This window comes from Rattus rattus, chromosome X, assembly GCF_011064425.1.
Source record: "Rattus rattus isolate New Zealand chromosome X, Rrattus_CSIRO_v1, whole genome shotgun sequence".
In the NCBI taxonomy this organism is placed as follows: Eukaryota; Metazoa; Chordata; class Mammalia; order Rodentia; family Muridae; genus Rattus; species Rattus rattus.
Genome location: NC_046172.1, coordinates 42,120,612 through 42,148,189, shown reverse-complemented (window position 1 = coordinate 42,148,189; position 27,578 = coordinate 42,120,612). Strand labels below are relative to the sequence as shown.

Here is a 27,578-nt window from a genome sequence, read left to right as displayed (position 1 = left end):
ACAGGGTGAGTGCACAGCAGGGAGCAATCTTAAGTAACTGCAAAGTATATGAACTCGGCTCAGCAAAAGTTCCACTGTTAGAATATAATATGTAGTTCATCATAGTGAGTTATCACCTCCCCTCCCTGTCTATATCTGTCTGTCTCTCTGTCTCTGTCTCTGTCTCTCTGTCTCTCTGTCTGTCTGTCTGCCTCTCTCTCTCTCTCTCTCTCTCTCTCTCTCACACACACACACACACACACACACCTTTTTTAAAAAATTTCATGTATACATCATACAGCTTTCTGCTTGCATGTATGCCTGCAGGCCAAAAGAAGGCATCAGATCTCAATACGGATATTTGTGAACCACTATGTGGTTGCTGGGAATTGAACTCAGGACCTCCGGAAGAGCAGTCAGTGCTCTTAACCTCTGAGCCATGTCTCCAGCTTCTTTTTAAAATTTCATATTAGTAATGCTGTAGCATTGGCAAAATTGAATCAAAAAACAGATTTGGTTTAAGTCTTTTCTCTGACTTGGCAAATTATTCGATATATAATATTACCGTGTGCATGGTTAAAAATGATATATTTATATATAAATCATAAGATATTACTAATGTATTTTAGAAATTATCAAGCTCTGATTCTTCATGTCCACTAAAATCAAATGAATTGGGAATGTATTAGCTCAAAACTTGATGATCCCCAGAAGAACTAAGTCATATACCACTTTAAACAACATCACATTTAAACCATTTTAGGAAGATTTGAAGCTAATGTAGAGGAATCTTACTAGAAATAGAGAAATAGAGTCTTATATGAGAAATGGAGGAATTTTAGTTACAGATGAGAAAGTGGGGAATCCAAGGTCATTTCTTAGTTCTTTAGTGCCACAGTTGCTAAGTAGCAATGCTAGCAGGCTAAGAATTCCAGGAATTGCTTGTCACTTTATACAATGTTCTTATGTCCTTAACTGAGTCATAAACTTCAAACTGTTAGCACCTTTGATTGATTGCAATTCTAGCAGAATGTTCTGAAAATAACACACATGCCATAAATGCTTCCTGTTTAAATGGAAAGTCTCAGGAATTTGGTTGCTAGTGTAGGCCTCGAGTTACCACCAACATGTCCATAATTCTTAGTTTTTCTAAGAAGAAAAATCATAAGGAGATTAATAAAATGCCTTTGTTAAGAAAAAGAAAAAATAAAAAGTAAGGAGAGTCTGACTTTGAAATGGCAGGTGAACTTTCAATATCAGAAATTAAGGAGTCATTTCTTTCTTTTTTGTTGTAAAGCTTATTTATTTATATATTTATTTTACTTATTTTATTTTTTGATTGTTTTTTGTTCCAGTCTTCACCCCCCCCCTCTAATCTGCCTCCCCCTGTTTCCCATTCCATACCTCCTGCCCCTGTCTCCAACAGGATGTCCCCACTCCCTCACCCCCACATCATCAGACCTCCCTACTCCCTGGGGGCATCAAGTCTCTTAAGAGTTAGGTACATCTCTCACTGAGGCCAGACCAGACAGTCCTCTGCTGTATATGTGTTGGGGGTCTCATATCAGCTGGTGTATGCTGCCCGGTCGGTGGCTCAGTGTCAGAGAGATCTCAGTGGTTCAGGTGAGTTGAGACTGCTGGTCTTTTATGAGGCCACCCTCTTTCTCAAGTTCTCCAAGCTTTTCCCTAACTCAGCCACAGGGGTCTCTGGCTTCTGTACATTGGTTGGGTGCTAGTATCAGCATCTGACTCTTTCAGGGGCCTGCTAGGTCTCTCGAAAGGCAGCCATGCTTGGCTCCTGTCTGCAAGCACACCACAGCATCAGTAACAGTGTCAGGTCCTGTGGTGTCCTCTTGAGCCCAATTTGGGCCTGTCACTGTACCTCTTTTCTTTCTTGCTCTTCTTCATTTTTGCAGTTCCTTCAGACAGGAACAATTCTCAGTCACAGCTTCTGACTGTGGGATGGCAACCCTATCCCTCTTGATGTTCTGTTCCTCCACTAGAGGTGGATAGTACAAGTTCCTCCTCCTCACTATAGAGTACGTCATCCACATCCTCCCTTTGAGTCCTGAGAGTCTACTTCAGAACTGGCAAGTCTTTATTAACAGGACAGAATTGAATAGCACATTAGTCTAATATGTTCATATAAGTTATCTGTGCAGAATATGACTTGTGAGACCATTCAATATGGCCTTTAGTTCAGTTTAAATGTTTTGATTTTAATGGCAGGAAACTCTTAAATTTGAAGAATAAATCCTTGTCTTCCCAATCTTAAATGTAAAGGACACACACACACACACACACACACACACACACACACACACACACACACACACAGTTAGGTAACTTCGCTGCTCTAGGAAAAAAAACACATACAATTAACAACAATTGTCAAGACACTGTGGCCACTAAAAAATATTACAATCAATTGCTTTACAATTGGTTATGTAGGTCATGAGTTTTACATATTTTAAGACCAAAAACAACCAAATGAACTGTAATATTTTACATCAATGGTAGGAAAATCTGTAAACATTCACTACAGTTATTTTAACTGTACTCATAGTAATGTGTTTTCAATAAATGATTTCATTTCTTTCCTTGCGTGTACCTGCTTCTAATAATGCATATAATATTTTAATGTCACAATTCGCATGATTCACCATAGATCAACTTTAGAATTGTTTTAATATAGACATACTATAATGTGTCTGCATCATGAATGTCAGACTTAGAATGTAATTTAAAAGTCAGTTCTATAGAGTAGATGGTCTATACTACTATACACTATAGATCTATTGTTTAGAATACCAACTTTTCATTCTAAACCAAAATTGATAGAGTTGAGCAATACAAACAAAGAGGATTTTTTTTTACTTTTTCTTTTTTTTTTTATTAACTTGAGTATTTCTTATATACATTTCGAGTGTTATTCCCTTTCCCGGTTTCTGGGCAAACATCCCCCCTAAGCCCTCCGCCTCCCCTTCTTTATGGGTGTTCCCCTCCCCATCCCCCCCCATTGCCCCCTCCCCCAACAGTCTAGTTCCTGGGGGTTCAGTCTTAGGGACCAGGGCTTCCCCTTCCACTGGTGCTCTTACTAGGATATTCATTTGCTACCTATGGGTCCAGAGTCCAAGGTCAGTCATGTATAGTCTTTTAGGTAGTGGCTTAGTCCCCTGGAAGCTCTGGTTGTTGGTATTATTACATATGGGTCCTTTGTTCCTTCAAGCTCTTCCAGTCAAAGAAGATATTTTTAAAATTACTTTATTCAAATCCAAGGTGTCTCTCTCTCTCTCTCTCTCTCTCTCTCTCTCTCTCTCTTTCTCTCTCTCTCTCTACCTTGCTTACCTCAGTATATTTTCTAGTTACATTCATTTACCTGAAAAACTTCATGGTTTCACTTTTCTATATAGCTGAAAAAGAAAACGCAAGGAGATTGTGTATACATACTGCATTTACATTTGCCTTCACTGATTGAAGGGCATTTGGGTTGTTTCCACTTCCTACTTACTGTGAAGAGGGTATCAATAAACATGGCCAATCAAGTTATTTGTGTGGGTAGATGTTCAGTCTTTTGGGCTTATGTGAAGGGTTCTATGGTAGATCTGCTTTCCATAGTGGCTGCACCAGTTTGCAATTCTACCAAAAGTGAATGAGTGTTCCCTTCCCCCACACCCAGGCAGTGTTGTCAGTTTTGTTTTGTGATCTTGGATGTTCTGAGTGAAGTAATATGAAATCTCAAAGTCATTTTTAATTTGCACTTCCTTCATTGACCAGATTTTAAAAGATTTTTTTTACCCAGTTTTATTTATTATTATGAGAACTTTCTGTTAAGATCTTTAGTCAATTTTTGAAATAAAAGTTAGTAAAGAATTTAGCCTATTTTATGTGCTAAAGCAATTAGGACAGTTATTTTATTTAAAATTATATTTTATAGTAAATAGCATGCTATGCTATTAAAAATGGCATGGGATTGCGCTCACAAATTATTACATTGAATTGGAAAAATAATTGTTCCATACATACAGCAGTGATTGTTCCAACTCTCTCTTATAAGTAGCAGACAACATATAATATATATATATATATATTATATGTATATGTCTCATTTTCCTTTAAAGAACATATATATTAAGACTAGTACCTAGAAAAAATTAAATATTGGGTAAAATCTTTTAAAGTTGGGCATAATGGTGAAGGCCTGTAATACTAGCACTAGAGAAGTTGAAACACTATTGTGAGTATGAAGACAGCCTGTACTAAATAATGAAATGCTCTCTCAAAATTTCTTGATTCACTTTCAAGTTCATAGATGCAAACGGAGTACAAACTAGTCTTCTAAAATCAACAGATCTTCTGCAAGTGTTGGTGTTTTGCACATATGTGTAAGTCTGCAGAGGTTTAACAATGTAATTTATACAAGTTAATAAAATTGTAATAAAACAGTCTTATTGATTTCCCCAGATATGATGTAACACCCTTAAAATATGTCATAAACTTTTCTTAACAATTTGCATGAATATATAAATTAGATCTGTGAAAAAATATGCACTAAGCACAGTGAAATTTTCATTCTGATGTCTATTCATCAGTATTCAGTATGTACTTAAGATTATACAAATTGTCTTAGTAAAAGTTATATATTATCTCAAGAAAATCTCGATAGTTATCACCTTTATGTGTTTTTTATTAAGTATGGAAGTTAAATCAGCATAGTATTTTACATAATACATGTGCAATTTAAGGAAAATGTAAACAATGTTTGTTCTTTTATTCATTCAACTTTCTACATATTAATCCATTTATTCACTTCTAATTATTCCATTCAATAATAACAATTTAGCTAAAGAAAACATGTGTAAGTGACTCACACTGTAAAGAAGTTTACAATCCAGAACTTAGGAGTATACTGAAAGTAACTTTGATACAAAGTGAAATTGAAGTACAGCAACAACAAACATTTGATCTAATCTGGGCAGGAATTGTGTCTGTTTTATTTCACCATGAATTTCCTAAAACATTGGTCAGTGCTGAGCACAAAATTTGTTTAGATTACTTTGAGCTGATTGTCCACAAATTATATTACATATCAAAGGCAAAGAAGAGCTGAACCTGGATCATTGGGCTGGGGAGAAACAAGCTTTTAGTACGAAGTAGTAGGTAACATCAGGTGGACCCTGGAAACACAGTCAAATTTTAACAATGACAGTAATAAGTTAAATCAAGATAGTTTTATTCTCTCACTCTCCTTTCTACTCAAATTTCAAGTGCCTAGGGTAAAACTGGCAGCTAATGGAGCTGGGGCTGTGTCTGCACTGAAGCAAGATGGAGGACATGGCAGAGAAAAAACAGTTACCTCATGACTGAGATGCAAAAAGAAAAGAAGGCCTTGGGGATACAATTCAGTTGGTAGTGGGCTCTGCCCAAGCACCACAGGAAAACTAGGTGTAGTGGAGCAGTCTTGCAAGTCTAGCACATGGGAGAGGAAGACAAGAGAATGAGAAGCTTAAGATCACCCTCACCTACATAGCATGTTCAAAGTCAGCCTGGTCTGCATGAGACATTATCTCAGAAACAAACGTTGTGAGTAGTTTCTTTATTTAAAAGAGGGACCCTGTTCCCCAGCAGAGCTAAGCTTTGTCATTGTGTGAGATGTGATGCACTAGCATGGGTGCCCTCTCAGATGAGTGGGGAAGGCGGGATGGCGGAAGGAACTGTGAGGTGGTTCTGTGAGGTGTGGTGATAAGGAAGGGGCAACAATTGGGGACATAAAATAAATAAATAAATTTAAAAGGAACACAAAATTGAGAGGGACAGAGAGGTAGTGGAGGGTCTAAGAGGAGTAAAGAAGAGGAGGCATGTAACATGCATGTATAAAATTCTCAAAGAATTGATTAAAAGTATTGCATGTATAACATCAACAAGCCAAAAAAAAAAAAAAAAAAAAAAAAAAAAAGCAGCTGGAATAAGGCAAAGGCTGGGAAGTCAGAGTGAAGAATGTGATCTTGCAATACATTACTACTGCTCAAAATTGTGAAGAACATGCTTACTCACATTCTTTCCTATTTGTGGGAAAGATTACATATGAATTAAGTTTCATGTGTTAAAGTTTTAGAATAAACAACCCACTTTTAATATCTTAAAATGATAGCAGGACTTTGTATTAGTTTATGGTGGCCAAAACGTGACATAAAAATTACCCAAACAACAGGAAAGTTAAGCAAAGATAGAAGGAGAAATTAAGGTAATAAAGTTTATATATATGCCATAAATCCTTACTAATTTTCAAAAAGTTATGCATTTTTAGAATTTTTTAAAAAGAAATCTATAAAAAGGTTCACATCACTATTCATAGAACGACAATAAAGTAAATTATTAACAAATCCAATATATTATAATCAATTGTTGCTGAAATAGAGTACTTGATTAAATTAGAATAATCTATATATTGGCTGGTTTTGTATGTCAACTTGACACAAGCTGGAGTTATCACAGAGAAAGGAGCCTCCCTTGAGGAAATGCCTCCATGAGATCCAGCTGTAAGGCATTTTCTCAATTAGTGATCAATGATGGGTGGGCCCATTGTAGGTGGTGCCATCTCTGCGCTGGGAGTCTTGGGTTCTATAAGAAAGCAAGCTGAGCAAGCCAGGAAAAGTAAGCCAGTAAGTAACATCCCTCCACCAGCTCCTGCCTCCAAGTTCCTACCCTGTGTGAGTTTCTGTCCTGCCTTCTTTTGTTGATGAACAATGTGGAAGTAAACTGAATAAACCCTTTCCTTTCCTCTCCAGCTTGCTTCTTGGTCATGATATTTTGTACAGGAATAGAAACCCTGACTAAGACAATCAACAAAGTAAAAAAAAATTCCTTGTGAGTGCTATGGGAGTTTGAGAACTCATGTGACCTAAGTCACATAGCTGGAATTATGAAGGATTATGAAATAAACCTAACTGCTAAGTCAGATGGCAACGATAGTGGAGCAAACTTGCTATATTTTACAGCTCTGGGAGTGCACTACCCATTATCTTAATGTATGCTTACACGAAACGATTATAATGTGATAAGTTGCTAGATACTATCAAGAACTTAGAGCAATGGTCATTTATGGCATGCAATGCCTCAATCTTATGAAAATACCAGGATTGGACATATAGATGTGCAATTTTTTATTTTTTGGCATTTTCTTACTTAAATCATTTATCCTCCTCCAAGAAGCTATTTCATCTATTTAGTTAAGAATATTAAGAATTAAGTATTTAACTCTTTGATGAATTTTCAAAATATTAGTTGTATACAGTCCACTTTCCAGAAAATCATTCAATAACATATTCAGTGAAAGGTATCAAATATCATTAGAAGTGTATTGATGAATGCATATTGGCCCCAAACATTACAATCCTAATGATAAATACTTTAAGAATGGGGAAAATAGGATGCAGAAACGATAAGTTAAATACCAGGTAGATATTCCAATGTCTGATCTCAGTGTGACTCATCTGAAATAAGCATTTTTAACCATTTCCTCTGAGTGTCTGGCATTTTGAAACGTACATGTCAATAAAGGTTTGCATGAAGGTTCCTTTTCAGCATCTTGGGAATATGTAAGTCACTTTTAAGAAAAGAGAAAAAAGGAAGGAAACACACACACACACACACACACACACACACACACACACACACACACACAGAGAGAGAGAGAGAGAGAGAGAGAGAGAGAGAGAGATGCTGTTTTTGCAAAAAATAATAATTTGGCAACAAATACTGGGTCATAAGCACATGCCAAGTAATTATCAGAAAGCCTGATTTCTTGGTGCTTTACAAGTGTGATCTTAAGATAATGGGGTGAACTTTGCTTCATGATGTTTTACAATGTGTGCTATGCTTTATGGTGTGGCTTTAAAAAGGAGAGAGATTTGTAAAGCATTCTGGGAAGGTCTGCCAATTAAAAACCGGAGATTGGCTGAAGGTTTTCAGCAATTGAATTTTGAATACAGATGGTGCCAAATTGAGTGTTTCCATAGCAGCAGACTCTTCCTTAATAACTTTTAAAAGGGAGGGGGTACATAAAAGAGGAAACCATCTCTCTGCAGATGTATATTTTTACAGCATGTCTTCAGATTGATTTTGAAGCTAATTTATAGTTAACTGGTGGTTGTTTTAAATTGACTTGAATGTTACTATATTCTGAGGAAACATTTAGAGAATATCAGAAATAAATTTTAGGAAACTTATCAAGACATAGAATGGCATGATTTAAAAAGCATTTCTTGGTCCCTAGCCAAAAATGTTGAATATCATTTAGTTACTATTGATCAGGGATTTTTGGAATCTAATACCCTATCCTTAATCACTTTAATGCTTTTTTATTAATTTATATATTTACATCCCTATTGCAGCTTCACCTCCCTCCTCTCCTCTCAGTCCCTCCTTCTTACCACACCTCTCTTTTTTTCCTGTCCCATTTTCCTCAGAGAATGACAGTCATCCCATTGATATCAACCCATATTGGCATATCAACTTGCAGTAGGTCTAGGCACTAGTCTACTATTGAGCCTAAGCAAGGCAGCCCAGCTATGGGAAAGGGATACAAAGTCAGGTAACAGAATCAGACAGCCTCTGCTCCGTTTGTTATGGGTTCCATATAAAGAACAACCCGCACATCTGTTACATATGTGTAGGGGGCCTAGGTCCATCCCATGCATGCTTTCTGGTTCAGTCTCTGTGGGCCTCTATGAGCCCAAGTTAGTTGATTCTGTAAGTTTTCTTGTGGTGTTCTTTACATGCCTGTCTCCTTCCATCCTTCCCACTCTTCCACAAGATTTTCAGAGATCTGCCTAAGGTCTGGCTGTGTGTCTCTGCATCTGTTTCCATCAGCTTCTGTGTGAAGCCTCTGAGATGACAGTTAGGCTAGCACAACTGTCTAGCATAGCAGAATGTCATTAAGGTGTCAAGCGCTGTTGTGGCCTGGGTCTCAATTTGTGCCAGTAATTGGTTGGCCATTCCCTCAAATTCTGCTTCATCTTTATCCCTGAACCTCTCGTACGCAGGAAAAATTGTGGGTTAAAGATTTTGTGGGTGAGTTTGTGTCCCCATACCTCCATTGGATGGCCTTTCAGGATCCATCTTCCTATTGCTGGGGAGTCTTAGCTAACTACGCTTCACCCTCATAAGTTCTTGGGAGTTTCCTTGTGTGGTGTCTAGTTCAGTCCCTTGAAATGTCCCCTCACCAATCCCATGTTCTCTCTCACCTTAATCCTTCTTAGTCTTTTCCACACTTAATCCAATTAAGTCTTCCCCACACCCAGTCCCTCCTATTCAGTCCCCCACCCCCTCTCCCATCCAGTTACCTCCTTCTGTTTGTGCCTGGCACTAGCAGGCCTCCCTGGGAATGCTGGCATTCTTGTGAACTGGAAAGGACGTGCGGGGAAGGTGCAGTTTGCTGCTACTAGGTATACCTAAGGGGGCATGGTGGGCAAGGGGACTGGGTTGGAGTCCTACCTGTTTGTCCCTGGTGCCAACAGGCTTCCAGGGATGCGAGCAGATCTGGATGTCCCTGCTGACACTTAGTGAAATTCTTAGTGACTTGTTATTTTTAATACCTTTCTGATTCATACCAGATAAGATTTAATTATACAGATTTAATCAAAGATAAAAGTAACTTATGTTATACGGATTTAATGCTCTTCTTTCAAGTTAATATTACTTTCTCATTATTATGTGGTGGTTTTCAAAAAAATGATGATATAAATCATTTCAGGAAGAGCCTCATTGATAATGTTCATATCAGGCAGTAGTGTCCTCATAAATCTAGTATCTCCTCTTCAAATTGCATACCCAGCAACTAGAGTTTGGTACTTTACCTAAAGGCACATACTCCCTGGATTTGATCCATCTGCACAAACTGAAAAGTCAAAATACTACATTCCGAAACCATTTGAAAGAAGAAACAGGAGGTTTGAACTCTTATAACATGTAATCTTATAACAGTGATGATAATTTTTCTCTGGTGCCATCCCTCAAACCCTATTTACAATGCTTGATGATGACTAACAAACGTAACAAAAATCATAAACTGCTCTTACAGAGAAGGTACATACACTTAACCATCTTTAAAAGAAAGAGAAATAAACCATTTACCTCACTTGGTATCAAACACAAAACAGCACATACTTGTTTCATCATCTTCCTTTTAGACTCTACATAGCAAACCACTCCTCACCTAGAACATAGACAAAATGATACATGAAAGGCACACAAACATATAGACATGTGTGTGCACACACACATGACAGAGAGAGACCAAAACGTAAAAACAGAGAAGAGACTTATCCTCACCCTTCTCCTCGGTTACATTGCAAAATAAAATTCAACTACCTTAATATAAATATAAACTAATGCTTTGAAGATCCGGGTCCCTACAAAGATTTCAATTCCTGTGTAAATTTATGTTGCCTCCTACCATACCAGGAGAAATTTTCATATAATACTTTGGACTACTACCACTTTAAGAGATTTCCCCAATTGCTACAGATTCAAACAGCACCCACCCCCCTTTCAACATAGATAATGCTATCCATCATCATTTTAGTCCTAATTTTAATAGAAGACACTGGCTTTTTATTCCATTTCTGAAATGTTAGGTTCCTATCTTATAACTTGTTTATAAAAGCTACTGGGGATATGAATAGGTAAAAATAGAGGTAAGGATATAATCAAAATATAAAATTGAAATATTATTTTATATAGAAATATACTGTTTAAAACTGTAAGGAAGGTTTTTATGCTAGTTGAAATATAATTCACAGATAAAGCACTCACACCGGTCAAAAGAGTATGATATAAATTGAATAAAATAAAGGCAACATTTACCTCTGACACATGCCAACCCCAATTATTCTTTATAATAATTAATTCTATCCCTGGGAAATGAAAGTGAAGATTAAAATTTTCTGTTCTTTCACTAATTTTTTTCTAGAATGACTCTTGAATTATAATCACATCTTTTAAAAATCAAGTTTTATAGCATTATAATAATACATCATGATGTATCAATGAGTATGGAGGAAAATAAAAATGCATCTTCAAAATAACACAGCTCATATGAGTAGGGCCAGACTTTACGAAATCAGTGACTTTAATTGATTTGACTTTAATACTGCAAAGGCAAGAGGACTAATGTACAGGCTGTCAAAAGAGTTTGATTTGGGGCTGTAAGAGATGGTCAAGCTATTAAAAAATGAGGCTTACAACCAAAAATGAAGGTATGATTTGAAAAACGTCCTCAAAATAAGTCAAACAATAAAATAAGACCAAGAAAGGAAACAGAAAGGCAAAGGATAACATAAAGTGCCTTGCCTGAAAGGAGATGGAAATTAAAGAAGAAATTTGGTTACTAAAGACGCTAGGATCTAGTCTTTATTTAGAATTGTAATTGAATTACCAGTTGTAAAATTGTTCACAGAAAGACGTAGCGTTTTGTGATAATATAATGAAGATATTAATTTAATTAGAAAATTTGTTCACAGTTTTTGTAATGAGCTGAGAACAAAGTTCAGTAATTTACCTAAAATGGGAAATGTCCTGGATTGTATGCCTAGGCAGGGAGTTCCCAGCAGTGCCAAAACAACAAAAGAAAAGTTCATTCTTTCCACACAATATTGCCAATCCCATTAGAAGTGAATTTAAATAGTATTTTTAGCATTGGGAGTAGATGGAGATGCTACAAGATAGTAGAATATAAACTCATTTGTATTTGTGAACCTAACTTTGTAAAAACAGAGTCAACAAGATACTATATAAACTGACAGTACATTATAATATTTAGCAGTTATTATTTGTGAATTTTATGTAAACTTATTTTTTCCTTGGTACTTCTTTGTGTTTTCCAGCACTAAGTAATCAAATGTGTTGATTTTACATTCAGAATGTGTTTTAAATATATTATAGTGTTGGAGAGTTTCTCAAACATATTTTTCAGTTCTACCCCTTTAAAAATTCATTTTAGACTCTTTAAGAAAATCAAATACATACACACACTATTTTTATTTTTATATCATAGCTCTTTGGGATACTGTGTCATTGTATACATTAGACATAGTTAAGATATCCGTGATTCCAAAGTATCTGTTTACCCACCTCCTGGCATCATTGCACACTGGGAATAGAAGTAGTAAAAGCCAGAGACTCGTATTTACTTGAGTAAGTCTTGGGTAGGAACAAAGCAAGTACTTCTTAAAAATCAATGTTTAGAAATTAGCAAAATGCTGAGTAGATATCTAAATTATTGTTCAGTTTTCAGATGCTTGCAGTATAAGTATCAAATACTAATCAATGACTACTTGCACATATTTAAAAATGAAGAATCTTCCAATATTTTGTCTTATTAGGAATGTACAAATTTGAACACAGTTTACTAAAACTCTCACGAATATATTTATTCCTTATCTTCATTCCCTACCACACTGTTTATTTGTACATCAATTCTTTCATTGAATCACTGCTTACGTTTTTAGTTTGCCCTTCACAGGGAATTATGGAGGAGGCTCTGGGTTAGCATCCCGCATTCATAGCTCCATTTTGTCCAATATGTTGTAAACTAAAATTCTACAAACACATGGGACCTTAGAGATAATTTTCTCCAATCAGTCAATTAGAAAAAGGCATCCAAAGATTCTAAGGTCATTTTGAAGCTGATGTTTTTGTTGTGTTTTCTTTTAATACTATGTCCTTTTCTCATTTTTGGTTAATTTTCACAACACCAAAGTTTTCACTTTTAAGTTTGGAAAAACATTCTGAGATGAGTAGAAGAACTAGTCAGCAGGCTGTAAAGCAATTAGGATGATGCTCTCCTGAATGGAGGTTTTCATGGAACTCTCAAATGAGCTATTTCAGCTTTTTTTAATGTTCAAAGTGAACAGAATAATGAACGGGCTATTTAGGAGGTTTTGGACTGAGGGGAGAAATCCTTTCATTAGGTTCCAAGTAACAGCTAGCTTATTAAACGGCAAGAGACGGTGATTTAGTAAAGAGGGGAAAAAAGGATGAAAAAAATAGAGCAATGAGATTAAATGGTCAGTAATACCCTTGCAACTGGCAGCAGCATGTTCATATCAAATCAGTTTTGTGGATAACAACTGAACTAACATAGTTCTGCACATCTTTTTCATGCCTACCAAGAGAAAACTTAACATTATGTGTATATATGCAGCAATACTTAAGGACAAAGTTTGTCCCTCAACTATGCTCAAATTAAACGTCTCTGGAAGTGAATTTGATGCAAAGGCATGGGTTATCAGATAATTTCTACTTTTCCTATAATACCTATGTCCACGTTTCAAGAATAGGACAATAGTCACTAAAACTGGGATAGATGGAACATTAATTACTAACATTCTTCTCACTGGAATCAGTCTCATTCACTGACATAATGATATGCTTGTTAGAAGCAGGAATTTCCTACTGGCACTAGTTACATCTAGTAAGTTGTTTTGAGTGGACCATAAAACACGGGAAAACTAGAGAATCAAGTGCATTCACAAGAATGTTGTGGTTAGGTTGAAACATTGTAAAAGGGAAACAAAATGAGTGATTTTGATGGAAACAGTGAGAAAGAAAAACTGGCAAAGTTTTAGAGAGAAACAAATATTTGAAATTTCATGCAGTTACTTCTTTTTTTGTGTGTTTAAATATTTGTTCTTTAATTTAATCTACCAAATCTAAAGTTCACATCAACAAACAAAATAGCCAAGACTTGAGTAAGACAAGTTAAGAAAAACCCTCATTTTTCCTTTCTTCCCCCTTTTCTTTTTTTTTATTTTATTTATTTTTTATTATATATTATTTTTTTTGTATTTTTTTTCTTAACTTGAGTTTTCCATATATACAATTGGCAATCATCCCCTCCCCCCCCCCCCCCTTCCTTATGGGTGTTCCCCTCCCCACCCTCCCCCCATTGCCGCCCTCCCCCCGACAGTCTAGTTCACTGGGGGGTTCAGTCTTAGCAGGACCCAGGGCTTCCCCTTCCACTGGTGCTCTTACTAGGATATTCATTGCTACCTACGAGGTCAGAGTCCAGGGTCAGTCCATGTATAGTCTTTAGGTAGTGGCTTAGTCCCTGGAAGCTCTGGTTGCTTGGCATTGTTGTACATATGGGGTCTCAAGCCCCTTCAAGCTCTTCCAGTTACTTCTTTTTATAACCATATTAAAGGTCTAAATTTGAAGTCACTCGGTGCAAATGCATGTTCTGACCTTGTTGCCTAATGAGTTCAATCACTTCTCAAAACTTTCTTTTACTTTGTGTTTTGTAAAATAAATTGGACTTTTAAGGAAAAAAAATCCCTCCTGTAATCCCAACTTAATATTCTGCTAACCAGACTCCCTGGTAGCTTATAAACATTCCAGTTCCTTGTTCCCTATTCTTTCAAGGATTTCCTCCCATAGCCTGTTTCTTCCATAGCCAGTTGGTTTTTCATTTTAACTTCCACACGAACACTCTAAGCATGTCTGCTGTTTCCCAGACTTCTCATCTTTGGTTGTCCACACTCTCACTACCCATTGAAGCATTGGTGACCATACAAGATCCACAGCTATTCTACTCAAGGGTCCAAGCCACACCGCATTTCCAGAACATTTTGTCATAAATGCACAAAAATTACAAAAGCTTTTGAGAATTTCTCATTTGAACTTTTACATTTGATCCTTCTGTCTTTAGACGATAAGCAATGTCATCTGGCAAAATATTTTCATTACTTGCTGTCTTGGGGACAACTAAAAGCTAATATTCAGTATTAGTGGGTTCATTTTGTTCCCAACAGAAACCTTTTCACTTTGTGATAGAGACAGAATGAGCTTTCTTCTTTATAAGTAAATAAAAATTTAGCTTTTATAAGAGTCAGGCATGGGAGTTCTTAACAGAGTCTATGAGCAAGTATTTTGCTGATATTGCATGCAGTTTGTATTCTAAAAGGGCAACAGTTATCTATGTATACCTTCTATAAAAACAATGGTCAGTCAGCTACATCTCTTTCCTACAATAGTATTGTCTGGCTTATTAAACCGCAGTCACCTTGGAAGAAAGAACCTCATATGAAGTATAGCCTTCATCATATTAGTCTGTAGGCAAGTCTATCCAATGTTTTACTTGCTAAGAGTTGATGTGATAGGCTCCAGCATACTGTGAGCTGTGCCATTCTTGGAAATTGGGTTGTAAAATTAAAAGTAATCTGAGGAAACCATGGGGGAGCAATCCAGTAAACTGCATTACTCCATGGTCTCTATTAAGTTCCTGCCCTGGAACTTTCATGATGGACTACAACTATAAGCTCTAATAAACCCTTTTCTTCCCAAGTTACTTTGGGTCATGGTGTTTATCACAGCGACAGAGAATAAACTGATATAGTTGGGGGAGGATGGCAGAGTTGGGAGATCCTTGAAGGGATTGTGAGGATTGTCTTTTGCCATTGTTTTTCATCAGAGTCATTAATGGCACACTTATCATATACCAAGAAATGAATTCTAGGCATTGCCCAGAGTTTAGATACTGCCCCGTGCTTACCATCCTATGATACATTGCTCATGAATCCTTCCTGTTTATCACCCATTATTAAGCTTTGCCTGTATGTCTTACCTGATAGCATCTTCTGAAATTGTACATTTTTCCTTGTCTCACTCCCCTAATCTATTCTCCAGTTAGCAGTTTCATGACTGATATTCAGAATAAATGGTGTCACTTGCTGTCATTCTCATTGCATCGAGAATGAAGACTCAAATCCTTACCATAGCCACAGAGACTCCAGGGAACTGTAAAATTCCAAATTTAGCTTTGCCTTCTCATCAATGGTGCATTCCACTTGATTATATCTTGAAGATATAGCAAAAGAAAGTGGTCTAATACAAGTGAATATGGAACTAAATTGTTTACTTAGAAAATATTTATCTAAGGAATAAGTATCTGTTATTACAGAACAGTTATTACTTGTTGTTTGATGTTCATAAACATTCTAAATCATTCCCAGACACAGGAGAGGTTATCAACAAAATGGTTGGTATATATTAAAAGGCAATTAAGTAAAAACAAGAAAGAACACATGACATACAAATATAAAAACAAATAATTGTAAAATGTTCCAATAGCTTTATATGTCTAAAAACATACAGAAAAAATTCTCTTGTTTATTTTCCAACTTCTGTCAGTGTTTGTGTTTTGTACAATGGTTCCAGTACATCTACTTTCTATGTGTAAAGAAATTATTTGCTTGCTGCCAATTGCAGAAATATTTATGTTATTCTTCTATCTCATTTAGAGAAAAACAGCAACAGTGCTTTATATTTGCTGTCACTTTGGAATTCACAGAACATTTTTCACATAGATTATGTCTTGTTACATTTCTGTGTGTTTTTTTTTTACTATGGGAATCTGCATTAGAAGATTTTTCTTCTAAAATGAAGGCAATTAGACCATTACTTTTGGGAATTTCTTAGCCATATGTTTCACTACACCTTCTCTCCTCTCTCTCTCTCTCTCTCTCTCTCTCTCCTCTCTCTCTCTCTCTCTCTCTCCCCTCTCTCTCTCTCTCTCTCTCTCTCTCCTCCCCCTCTCTCTCTCACACACACACACACACACACACATTGGTCTTTCTTCTCTGGATATACAGTTATCATTTACCTAAAGTAAATGGAAAATGTAGAAGCTATATACATATTTTCTGTTTTCTTTTCTATAAATTCAAATGTTTCATTTAGAAGCTGCCATGCTACTTTAAAATTTGTGCTAAAATTTGGAGTTTATTTACATAGTTTGAATCATACAATTTTTTACTTGCATTAGCATCATTAATCTGGCGAAGAATTATGCACTTGTGCCTCAAATTTCAAACCATTTCCTGTTAAAGTTCATGAATTGCTAAGGTTTCAATAAGAAAAGAAAAAACATGAAAATAGAGCTTATGACTGTCAGTTCCAGTCTTTGACATGTTTTACTTTTTATCTAATGCTTTATATCAAAGTATATTTTATAATTGAGGATAGTGTCTTTGTCTTAAATAGTATAATTATTTTTATATATGCACTAAATGAACACTAACTAATTGATTTTTACATATAATTTAGTATTTGGTTTCTATAGATGAGAATCTGAAGGTAAGAATTTGGCTACGCTTCTACCAATTTATTTGCCCTCAATAAGAAGACCCATTTTCATAAATTATTTAAATGCATATCTAATTCACATAGCACTTATTACATATATGTAACTGCTTTAGTAGTATATATGTCCAAGAACATTTTTGGAAATTAGAGAAATCATAATGAAATCATAATGATCTGTGGATGATTGACCACTTGATATTTGTCCTTTCTAAACATTTTTTTTATCTCCTCTGTCCCATACTCTTGTCTCCTAAGTACATAAAAGTGTGGCCTATTGTCAGATAATGGGTACATCAGACATTAAACAGACAAATACCAAACAGTGCAATCTCTTTATTCAGAGCCAAGGTAAGGAAACAAAAAGAAAATGATTAAAAAACTCAAAAGGCAGAGCAGTGCAACCTTGGGTTTAGTCCAAGAGAATGATGAGGGAAAAATGATTAATGGTAGTGATGCTGAAGCAGGCTGTGCCATCTGAACAAAGAGACAAACTTGTGAACAGAGAACACACACAGGGGAGATGTATAACTCACAGAACACATGTGGAAGAATCATCTGTGTCTTTACTCCTTGAGAACAGGCTTTACCTCAAGAATCAGAAGCTAAGAAACTAAAACAATAAAGCAAAGTAAAGTCTATTTTTTAAATGTCTTGTAAAAGAATGTGTCATGTTTATTATATCTAGATAGCACAGGGGAATGTAAATTGAATGGAATTTTACACATGATGACAGACAGAATTAGATTTTTATCTTCACAAGACTTATTTGACCAAAGGAATGAAGACAGATAAACAATATAGAAGGCCATTATTAGATTAATAATTTGCATTTTTGGCTACATAGTAGAATCACTACAGGAAGCTTTCAAAAAATGCTGTTGCCTTGATTCCACCCCAAACCAATTAATTCAGAACCTTTGGGACTAGGTCCCAGACACTGGTATTTTTTAAAGTACCCCAGGTAATTCAAATGTGTAGAGAAGCTTATGATCTAACAATTAGAGAAAGCCACGGGGGGCTTTTAATTAAAGCAGCCTAAGGAAGAGATAGTTAGATGATAGAGAGGTTAGAAGAGCAATTAAAAAGGTTGAAAGGTTGTATGACTTGGAATTCTCCGTTTAAAGACAGGAGGTTAAGTGGAATTGAGGACTGCATTTAGGTTTCCCTTTAAATGAGTAGATAAAGAGATGTGTCCGGAGTTAGGCAAAGGAAGGGTGATAGTACGGTAGATTTGGATATGTTGACACTTTCAAAATGATTTAGTGGGCAGCTGGCTCTGTAGACCTCAGGAGATTGCTTAATACAGAGATTTAAGTGACTTCACCAGAGAGGTAGCAAATGAAGCAGTACATGGAAATGAATTCACCAGAGAAAATATGCAAATGAAGTGGAAATTAGACAGAGACCTCCCCCCCAATGAATAGCAATATTTAAGGGGTGGACAGAGCAATCTGAGAAGTGGCCAAACTGTTAGAACAAAATGAAAGCACAATTCTGTTCTCTTGATCTGAAGAGAAGAGTTAAAAGGGCTTTGTCAGTGATGACACATAATGAAGGGCACTTTATGAAAATAAATACATACTCTACAGGCTCCAGCGCTATAGCAACTTGAAGGTTGCTGCTATCATCTGTAAAAGCAATTTCAGTGACAAAAGCCAATTTGCATTGGGTGGGAATATCACCTGGAATATGATTGTGGGGATGCTGGGTGGAAACTAGTGCTTCCCAAACTTTAGCATGAATATTAACTCACCAGAAGAATCTTGTATAAAATGGAAATGCTGGCTTAGAAAATTGAGAATTTGCATAGAAAGTGTTGCCGCGAACCAAGCCAGCCATCTTTTTCCCTCATTAATTTATATGTTTATTCATCTTATGTCCTGATCCTTGCCCACCCCTGCTCCAAGTAACCCCCCCAACACACACAGAATCCCTTTACCACCTCCTCCTCTTCTTTCTAAGAAGGTGGGTGCACTGGGTATACTCCTGTCCTGGCACATCAAGTGCCGTGTTTGAACCACTGTTCTGTAGAGGAGAAAGATATGATTTGTTAGGTGGGTGGAAGGAGCATGTTGAGTTGCTTAATTCTCATTTTCTTTTACACATCACAAGAAATAAATGTGTTGTAGAATGAGATTAAAATACAGAAAGTTTTGAAATAGAGTAATTGGCATTAAGAAGTAGAACAGTCTACTAGTCTTTCTAGTCTTAGAAAATAGATGCAAGAACAGATCCATGTGTGGGACAGAGGGCACCTCAACTTAAGAGAAAGAGCTGGCTAAGAAAAACATGCATACACATGATTTTATATTTTATGCATAGTTTGTATGCAGAGCATTATGTTGCACTAATTTTTATTTGCTTAACTTGAAAGAAGAATCTGTGGAGTGTTGGTATAACAATGACAGTGAACCCATGTCATTTTTCTGATCACATTTCCTTTTGTTCATTTATTGCAAAGTTTGAGCACAAGGTGTACAAATGAAATTTCATGTGTGCTAATGAAAAAATATTTGTATTCCAATGAATGCATAAACATTGTACAAATTTATAGTGATGAATGGGTGTTGTTATGTGCACTGCATGGTTTTGGCATGCTAATAAATCAGTGGTGTTAAAATTGTAATGGGACCCTTTAACTCTGCTGTAATGTAATGGTGTAACTCTGCTGTAAGTTTCGATAACTTTTAGGTTGTTAGCATTGTATTTGCTATATTTGACACCTCATTATGCAGTGACTGTGTGACTGGACAGATGAATTACCCAACAATGGGCTGCATTTCATCACATCTAGATAGTTACTTTTACATTACTTGCATGCGAGCCTAAGGGTAATAAACTCAAATATTTTACAGTTCTTATATTAGCTTTCTTCCAGCGCAATAAATTCTGGAGATAGACAACTTCCAAAGTGAAGTCCATGTTTGTGTACACCTTTTTTTGTGGCTAATGGAACATCCATGGCAGGAATCACTGAGAGACAAAACCACTCATCTTCTCATGGTTAGAAAGAAACAACAGGGGAAAAAGGATTTGCAATTCACTTTTGGAATTCCTCTTCAGTCACCCAAAGCTTTTGTACTAGGTCATGTTTGTTAAAGAATTCCAGATCCCTTTAGCAGGGTCAAGCATTTAACATATGGGCATTTGCAGGTACTTATAAAACAAATTTTGCTCCTTCAAATTAGGATTTTATATATACTAATAGTTTCTCTGTTTTAAAAATCATCTTCCATCATGAGAACTTTTATGGGAACAATAAGACGAATAGAGCAATAAACGTTCTTTAAAAGATATATTCATTATCTGTTTCATAGGAATATTTACCACACTGTTAAGATTATCACCCAATATTTATTTGCCAGCCTAATGATTGGAAAACAAAGAAACTGGCCTGGAATCCATTTCTAGCTCCACTCCATGCACATTTAGTGTTATTTTGAGCAAAGCCTTTGGTCATTGTATTCTTATGAATCCTGTTTAATATCTTTAAAACTTCCATTTCTACAGGTCATACATTTTTTCAAAATTGGAAATAGGTGTTAGCAAATTCCAAAACTGCTTAAGTAGTATGCTGGTTTGTTTGCTTGGGAAAATGTTTTATTTAACACTTTAATACTTTGAAATGTTTCAAAAAGGAAAAGAAGCTGAAAGCTTTGCAGTATAACCAAATACTCATCATTTAGAATCCAGAGCCTGTTCAATTCCTTCACGTCTTTGACTACACACAATCTTCATTGCTTTCTAGTGCATTCCAAAGTAATTCTGTTTATTTTACTCCTAAATACAACGTAGATTTCTTTATCTAGAGCTCATTATTCAGGACATTTCTTTTGTCTATACCAACCTTGGTTTAGAAGACATCTCAGTATTCCACTTGATGAGCATTTATGAATAAAACATACACAGCTATGTGGTGTATGCCGCTATCAAGATACAAAGAGAAAAACACCATCAATCCAGAAAAGGGCATTTTAAAGGTTGGCTTGAGCTTACTTTATCTCACTTTCAGCATGACTGAGTATGTGGCCATAGGATTACCAAGGGAAAACATGACTAATGACCATCTAGGGGAACAGTATGGCTCTTGGCATGTTGATTGCACATGAAATTACAGTGTTGGCTAAATTCTTCAGCCTTCTCTTTCCAGCAGAAGCATCAATAAACATGCATGTCACACATGTCACAACTCATTACAGCTGCAAAGAACCCCATAGCACAGCCAATCTGCTTGCTCTTTGTTTCACCACTCAATATTTAAGAAGCCTGGAGAAATATTACATAAGTAGATAATTGCACATCTTTACCCCTATAATTGAGAGCAAATTGGGGACAGATATGGATAGTGAATTATGGCCACTGTTTATTTCATCTCTATAGATTACTGATCTCTTTCGTCATTACTTCTAAATTACAATATACTTAGTATACGATTAAGAGTAAATTAATAATCACTTCCATACTCCAAACAAACGTTATCTGTTTGGTTGATATTGATATATTTGAAATTGAAGATTTATTGGGTTTCTGCCTATTGTGGATTGAAAGGCTTGCTTATCCCTGCATTGTAGTTTTTGGAGAGTAGAAAGAAGAAAAGCAGATAGTCCATTTGATAACAATAACTAGAGGTTTGCCATGTCCCCTTGACTTTTCTCTAGCCTCTGATATGTTATAGTACAGTAATCACATTTCTCCTCTCTTTTTCCTAAATGGAATTAAGAATATATGATTACCATAAATTTCTTTTCCTCTTCTTCATGAACTTGTATTGAACTTATTTTTGTAGTACTTACATATTGATAGATCTTCCACAAAATCATGTTAAATCCTTGTTGGAAGTCAAAAGGCTATACATCAATATCATCTATAATTTGGTTAATAGTTTCTTTTCCTTTTCATTGCTTTAAGTCTTTGAATGTCAAACATTGAAATACATTAACATTATTCTTGGTATAGCTGTATGTAGCTAAGTACAAAAATACAGTAATAGTGATTCCTTTATTTATTGCCTCATGAGACAATCTGTAATTCCCCATATTCAGGAGACAGTCTATAATACTCCATGTTTTTTCTAACCACAAAAAGATAGTTCAGAGTTCATTGCCTTGACTATACTTGGGATCATTTTCCCTTATCTTTCCATACAGGTAATCATATATGTTCTTTTCATTTGCTCATGTGACCTTAGAAGATTAGCTCACAGCATAAGTGTTCCAGCTTGGTATTTTCTACATGGAATAGGATGATCTACAAGATCACTAAAATTCACAGTGTGCACCCTAGCATATCATGGATGGGTCCTGATAATCTGCTGTTTAGTCCTTTTCTTTAAGAAAAACAGCAGTACCTTACTTAACAAGGCCCTTTTATGCTTGTGCCCATTGCTTAGATTCACCATCACAATGACTTTGTGGCTATCCAGCTGTTATTTTTTTTACTCTTTCAGTTGAGGAAGCTGATTCTTGCCTAGTAAATTAACTTTTCCAATTAAAATTTGCTGTTTAATTACAAAACTAGGCCTAGAATCCAGGATACACTGAAAATCAATGTTATTTTCTAAAATTCAATAGCACAAACTTCTACTTCTCAGGCTATATCATCAGTGCTGAAATTGCTATTCTTTGTTCAGTAGCAGTGGATGTTCAAAATAGCAATCATTTCTTTTTTTACATACCAGTCATTCCTGGGAAAACTGTAGGAATTTATTTCAGTCAAGAGCATATATCAATAATCAAACCTAGCTCATTTAAGAACGAAAAGTAAAGAATTGGTTAGTACTTAATCAACTGAACTGTTTCTGCAATATTGTGATTCTTAGCATGATTACTGGGTTTCCAATTTGACACTTCTGGAGACCTGTAAATCAAGACTCATGCTTGTCCCATTCTATCATCCTGAGTCGTAGCTTTAGTTGGCTTCCACTTCCCTTCATTATCGAGTATCTATTTACTCTGCGCTAAAATCAGTTTGAGCTCTGCAATGGATATCTCCCCAGGAAAAAAATGTGTATTTCTGAGTTTGCTTTCAATTGAAACATTCCACAGATTGTCTGAGTTTATGTGCATATATTTTTATTATTATTTTCACTTTTTGTATGTCAGTGGAATCTGGTATAAATGTAAATCTAACAGTATGAGCTCTAGTGACCAAATATTGCCATAATACATCTTTGGTCAATCAATCTCCTGAGGGAAAGTGTTGCAAGTGTGATAAAAATCTGTAATTTGAACTGCTGCCCATTATGGACAATTACTAGGTCTGTATGCTGTCCAACTCCCACACTGAACCATTTCCAGAATAACAGCTTAGCTTTGATGATCTTTAGATTTTATGCCCCTTTCATCTCTTGAAATACCTGTAATGCTCCTAAATTTTTTTACATGTGTTTGTTCAGGCCTTCCCTGGTGATTACTACCAGTTACTCAACTGCATTGCCCAACTTTTTTTTTACTCAATAGGTGAACAATTTTATGGTCTAATCATTTATGGCAAGTTCACTGTCCAGTGAATAAATATACCATACTTATTCCCCTTTTGTGATACAGAGGATCAGACTAAGAACTCCTGTATGGTGAAAAACACTATATTATGCTTTTTTACCACTGAGTAACGTCCATGACAATACAAGCCCTAAACCACGTTGTAACTTTAGCAAACTGATCTCTATAATACAGGTCGTACCACTTTTGAAGAAGAACCTCTAAATTATATATATATATATATAATATAGTATATTTCATAAGCTAATACTTTATTATATTTATTTTCTCAATTCCAATATATAATGAAAATTATACTCTGCATAAACATCTAAACTACTAAATAATCACAAACCGAAGATATCTGTGTAAAAACTACACAAATGTAGAGTTTTTTAATTAATCATTCCATTTGTTTACATGTCAAATGACACCCCACTTCTTGGTTTCCCCTCCGTAAACCTCCATCCCATATCTGCCCTCTCCTCTCTCCCATTTGCTTCTATGAGGGTGCTTCCACTCACCCACTCACCCACTCACCCACTTGCCCACCGTTTCCCTCCCCACTGCTCTAGTGCGCCCCTATGCTGTGGCATCAAACCTCCACAAGACCAAGGACCTCCTCTCTCACTGATCAGACAAGGCCAAATATATATCTGGAGCCATGGATCCCTCCCTGTACACTCTTTAGGTGGTGGTTCAGTCAACCTACATTGTTCTTCCTATGGGGTTGCAATCCCCCTCTGCTCCTCCAGTCCTTCAGACAGCTCCCCAAACGGCTTTAGAGGGGTGGAACAGAGATAGGGAAAGGAAAGAAACTAAGAAAGCCAATTATTGTGAAGGCTATTGTTTTTAACAGTTGTTCAACATTGATAAGGGAACTCCTAGAGGATAATGGAAAACACTTATAATTTTTACCAAAAGCAACAAGGGCAGGAATCAAGGAGTAATGTTCTTCCAACTCTTATCTCGCATTGCCTTAATACTACTACTGAGGCTTTAATTCTCCCTACAAGTCTGCTCAAGATAAAAGAAAATCATAATGCTTGTATTCATGCAAGTGCCTGCTAATGAGTACACAAGGAAAGTATCAAATGTATATAGATTGGTCACTGGCAGCATCCACTACAAATCCCTATGCTTGCAGGTAAGGTATCTACTGTATAGAGTGAGAAATAGAAAAGTAAACATAAATATAAATCATGGTAGTGTGTGATAAGTATCCACGAGTGCACAAAGGATGATCAGGAAACCCTTCATCTATAATAATGATATTTGAAAGCAGTTAGTTATCAAAGATAAACCTAGAAGGAAAATGTATCTTCAACCATAAATATAAAAAGCTGCTCACAAAAAACTCTGGAATAATTCTCTAGATACCTCCTTTAAAATATCCGTTTTATTGGCAAATTTATCATAAAGAGAATTGGGATAGGAAAAGGCAAAATACCGTACCCCAAAATTTATTGATACCTATAAGAATCATGGAATCATAGCATCTGGATACTACTACAATGTTGGTAATGTTTGGTTCTATGGGCTTTGGAAGTTTATTGTGTAAAATTTCCTTCACAGTGGCATGTGTATCAAGTATATTTGTAAATATCCTTGTTAAATATGTATAAAGATCAATGTCTTGTCTTATTCTCGTTTGAACATGAAGGCCAGAGCACAACCTCTGGAGTCAGTCCTCAGGTGTTTTCCACCATTTATTTGAGACAAGGTATCTCGTTAATTTGAAACTTCACTAAGTAAGATAGACTAGCTACCCAATGAGCTCATTAAGCCTGTCTCTGCTTCTCATCTTGACTCTGACTTTGAAACATCCAAACACACACCGTTACACTCACAAGTAAATGCTTACATAATAGAACCAAGCCCTTCAGTACCGATCCAAGAAGTAATTGTTATTTGGTATCAGTGTCTGAGGTTGAATTTATATTTCTAAACATAGCACCAATATTCTAATTTATTCCCTTGCATGCAATTTAAGAGGAAGTCAGCTTTGTCACCTAAGTGAGGAAATCATTTTACTAATTATTCTACCTACCCCACCCATAGTACCTCGGAAATTTTTAATGAGGATAGAAATGTTCGATGACGTTTAGATACTAAATTCCACTGTCTTCTCTTGAGTAGTATTTACTGTTCTTTATTTTTCCTTTCATTCCAGTTGAAAGAATTCAGATTCAGTGGGATGAGGTACAAGAACAGCTGCAGAACAGGAGACAACAGTTGAATGAAATGTTAAAGGATTCAACACAATGGCTAGAAGCTAAGGAAGAAGCTAAACAGGTCATAGGACAGGCCAGAGGCAAGCTTGACTCATGGAAAGAAGGTCCTCACACGATGGATGCAATCCAAAAGAAAATCACAGAAACCAAGGTTAGTGCCAAATGTATCTTTTTAAAAATAAACTACTTGTAGCAAATGAAGCCATGCCATAGATTAAAATTTAATAGGTTTTAGTGAAAATTACATCTTAAAAATGAGCAGTGGAATTTTTGGTTATATGTGTTTGTTTTTGAGATAAAATCTCAAACTCAAAATCTTCGGGGGGTTAGGGGGATGTTGGCTGGGAAACTGGGAAAGGGAATAACAATTGAAATGTAAATAAGAAATACCCAAGTTAATAAAGACAGAGGAAAAAAATCCTCAAGATTACAGATAAGTGCCACTACACCCACCTGCTCAAAATTTTGGGACACTGTACAGGTTAGAGGAAAGCTGATAGCCCATTGTAACCTTAAAGTTAACTTTTGTCTTGTAATACGAACAGTTTGTTTTTTGTTTTTCTTTGTTAATACAGGTTCTTAAGTAGCCTATTCTTGCCTTCACACTTCATCTTCCTGCCTGCATCCCCTGGAATTACAAGCATGTGCTTTCTGCTGGGGTTTAACTCAAGACTACCTCTATTTATTCTCTTAAGTGAGATAAATCCTGGTTTATCACCTGGGTTTTATACCACACTATTCTTTTAAGAACACTTCAACCTAATATGCATACCACACTTCCATACTAGTATGACATTAACTTAATATTCATCATTAATTTCTTCCTAGGAAAGTAATAGATAGATATACTTGCCCTTATATCTAACTGGCTCTAACTGGAGAAGGGAATGAGTAGGTATCAGAAAAAGGTTTAAGTGGAAATTGTACTCTCACTTTCTTCTCCCTTTCTCTGATGTTAACACAACAGTTTTTTATGTCTCTTATTCTTCCTTTTCTTTTTCGCCATCTGTCTTTTAAAATGTTAGAAATATCTTTCCACTTAATAGTTTAGCACTTTCAAGGCTAAAAGGGAGGGGTAAGGAAATAAAGTGCATTCACTTTATCAAGTACCATGCATGATGCTTTATATACATTTGATCATTTCAAATCTTACATGTATTGGTCATCTGAGACATTAAATGCTAAACAATGGATACTGTTGAAAGATTTTTTTAACCAGTGGAAATAACATGGTTGGAAGGTTTGGATATTTGATCAGAAACTATCCACTGTTTTTCTCCATTCTGTTAGAAAGTCTTTCTGGCAGGCAAAGATCTGAATCTGATACAAGTTATGTTATCTAAGGAAAAAAACATAATTTTCTTGATAATGTCTACTTCAATTCTCAAATATCTCATATCCAAAGCAGTCTATTTATATTGTGTTAAGTTGTATTGAGACATAAAACCTGCGATATCAAGAATATAATACAATAAAACTTAATAATAATTGATTTGTTAATTATAGTCTATTAGAAGCTGATAAATCCTTTTCTACAATCTCTGTCCAACTGGTCACTTGGGGACAAGCTTTTCCATTTTTTTTCAAAACTATTGTTTTAAACATATGGGTTCCCCTAAGCCACTGAGATTATGCTCATTTAGTTCATGAATTTTATGGAAGGCCTAGGATTTCTACCATGTCTCACTGATCAGATCTTTTCCCCCATTAATTTCAGATACGCTGAATGGTATTAATAAACTTT

The 27,578-nt window shown here is 35.8% G+C and overlaps 1 protein-coding gene across 1 annotated transcript in view; it reads left to right on the top strand.

Annotated features, from left to right (window-relative positions):
* LOC116887851 (dystrophin-like) overlaps nucleotides 1–26,027 on the top strand; it is a 232,215-nt gene extending 206,188 nt beyond the window's left edge. Inside the window, exon 9 of the mRNA XM_032889355.1 lies at nucleotides 25,774–26,027. Within this exon, the coding sequence (XP_032745246.1) occupies nucleotides 25,774–26,027 (254 nt within the window). The remainder of the gene's footprint in view (nucleotides 1–25,773) is intronic.
* Nucleotides 26,028–27,578: the final 1,551 nt, after the last annotated feature.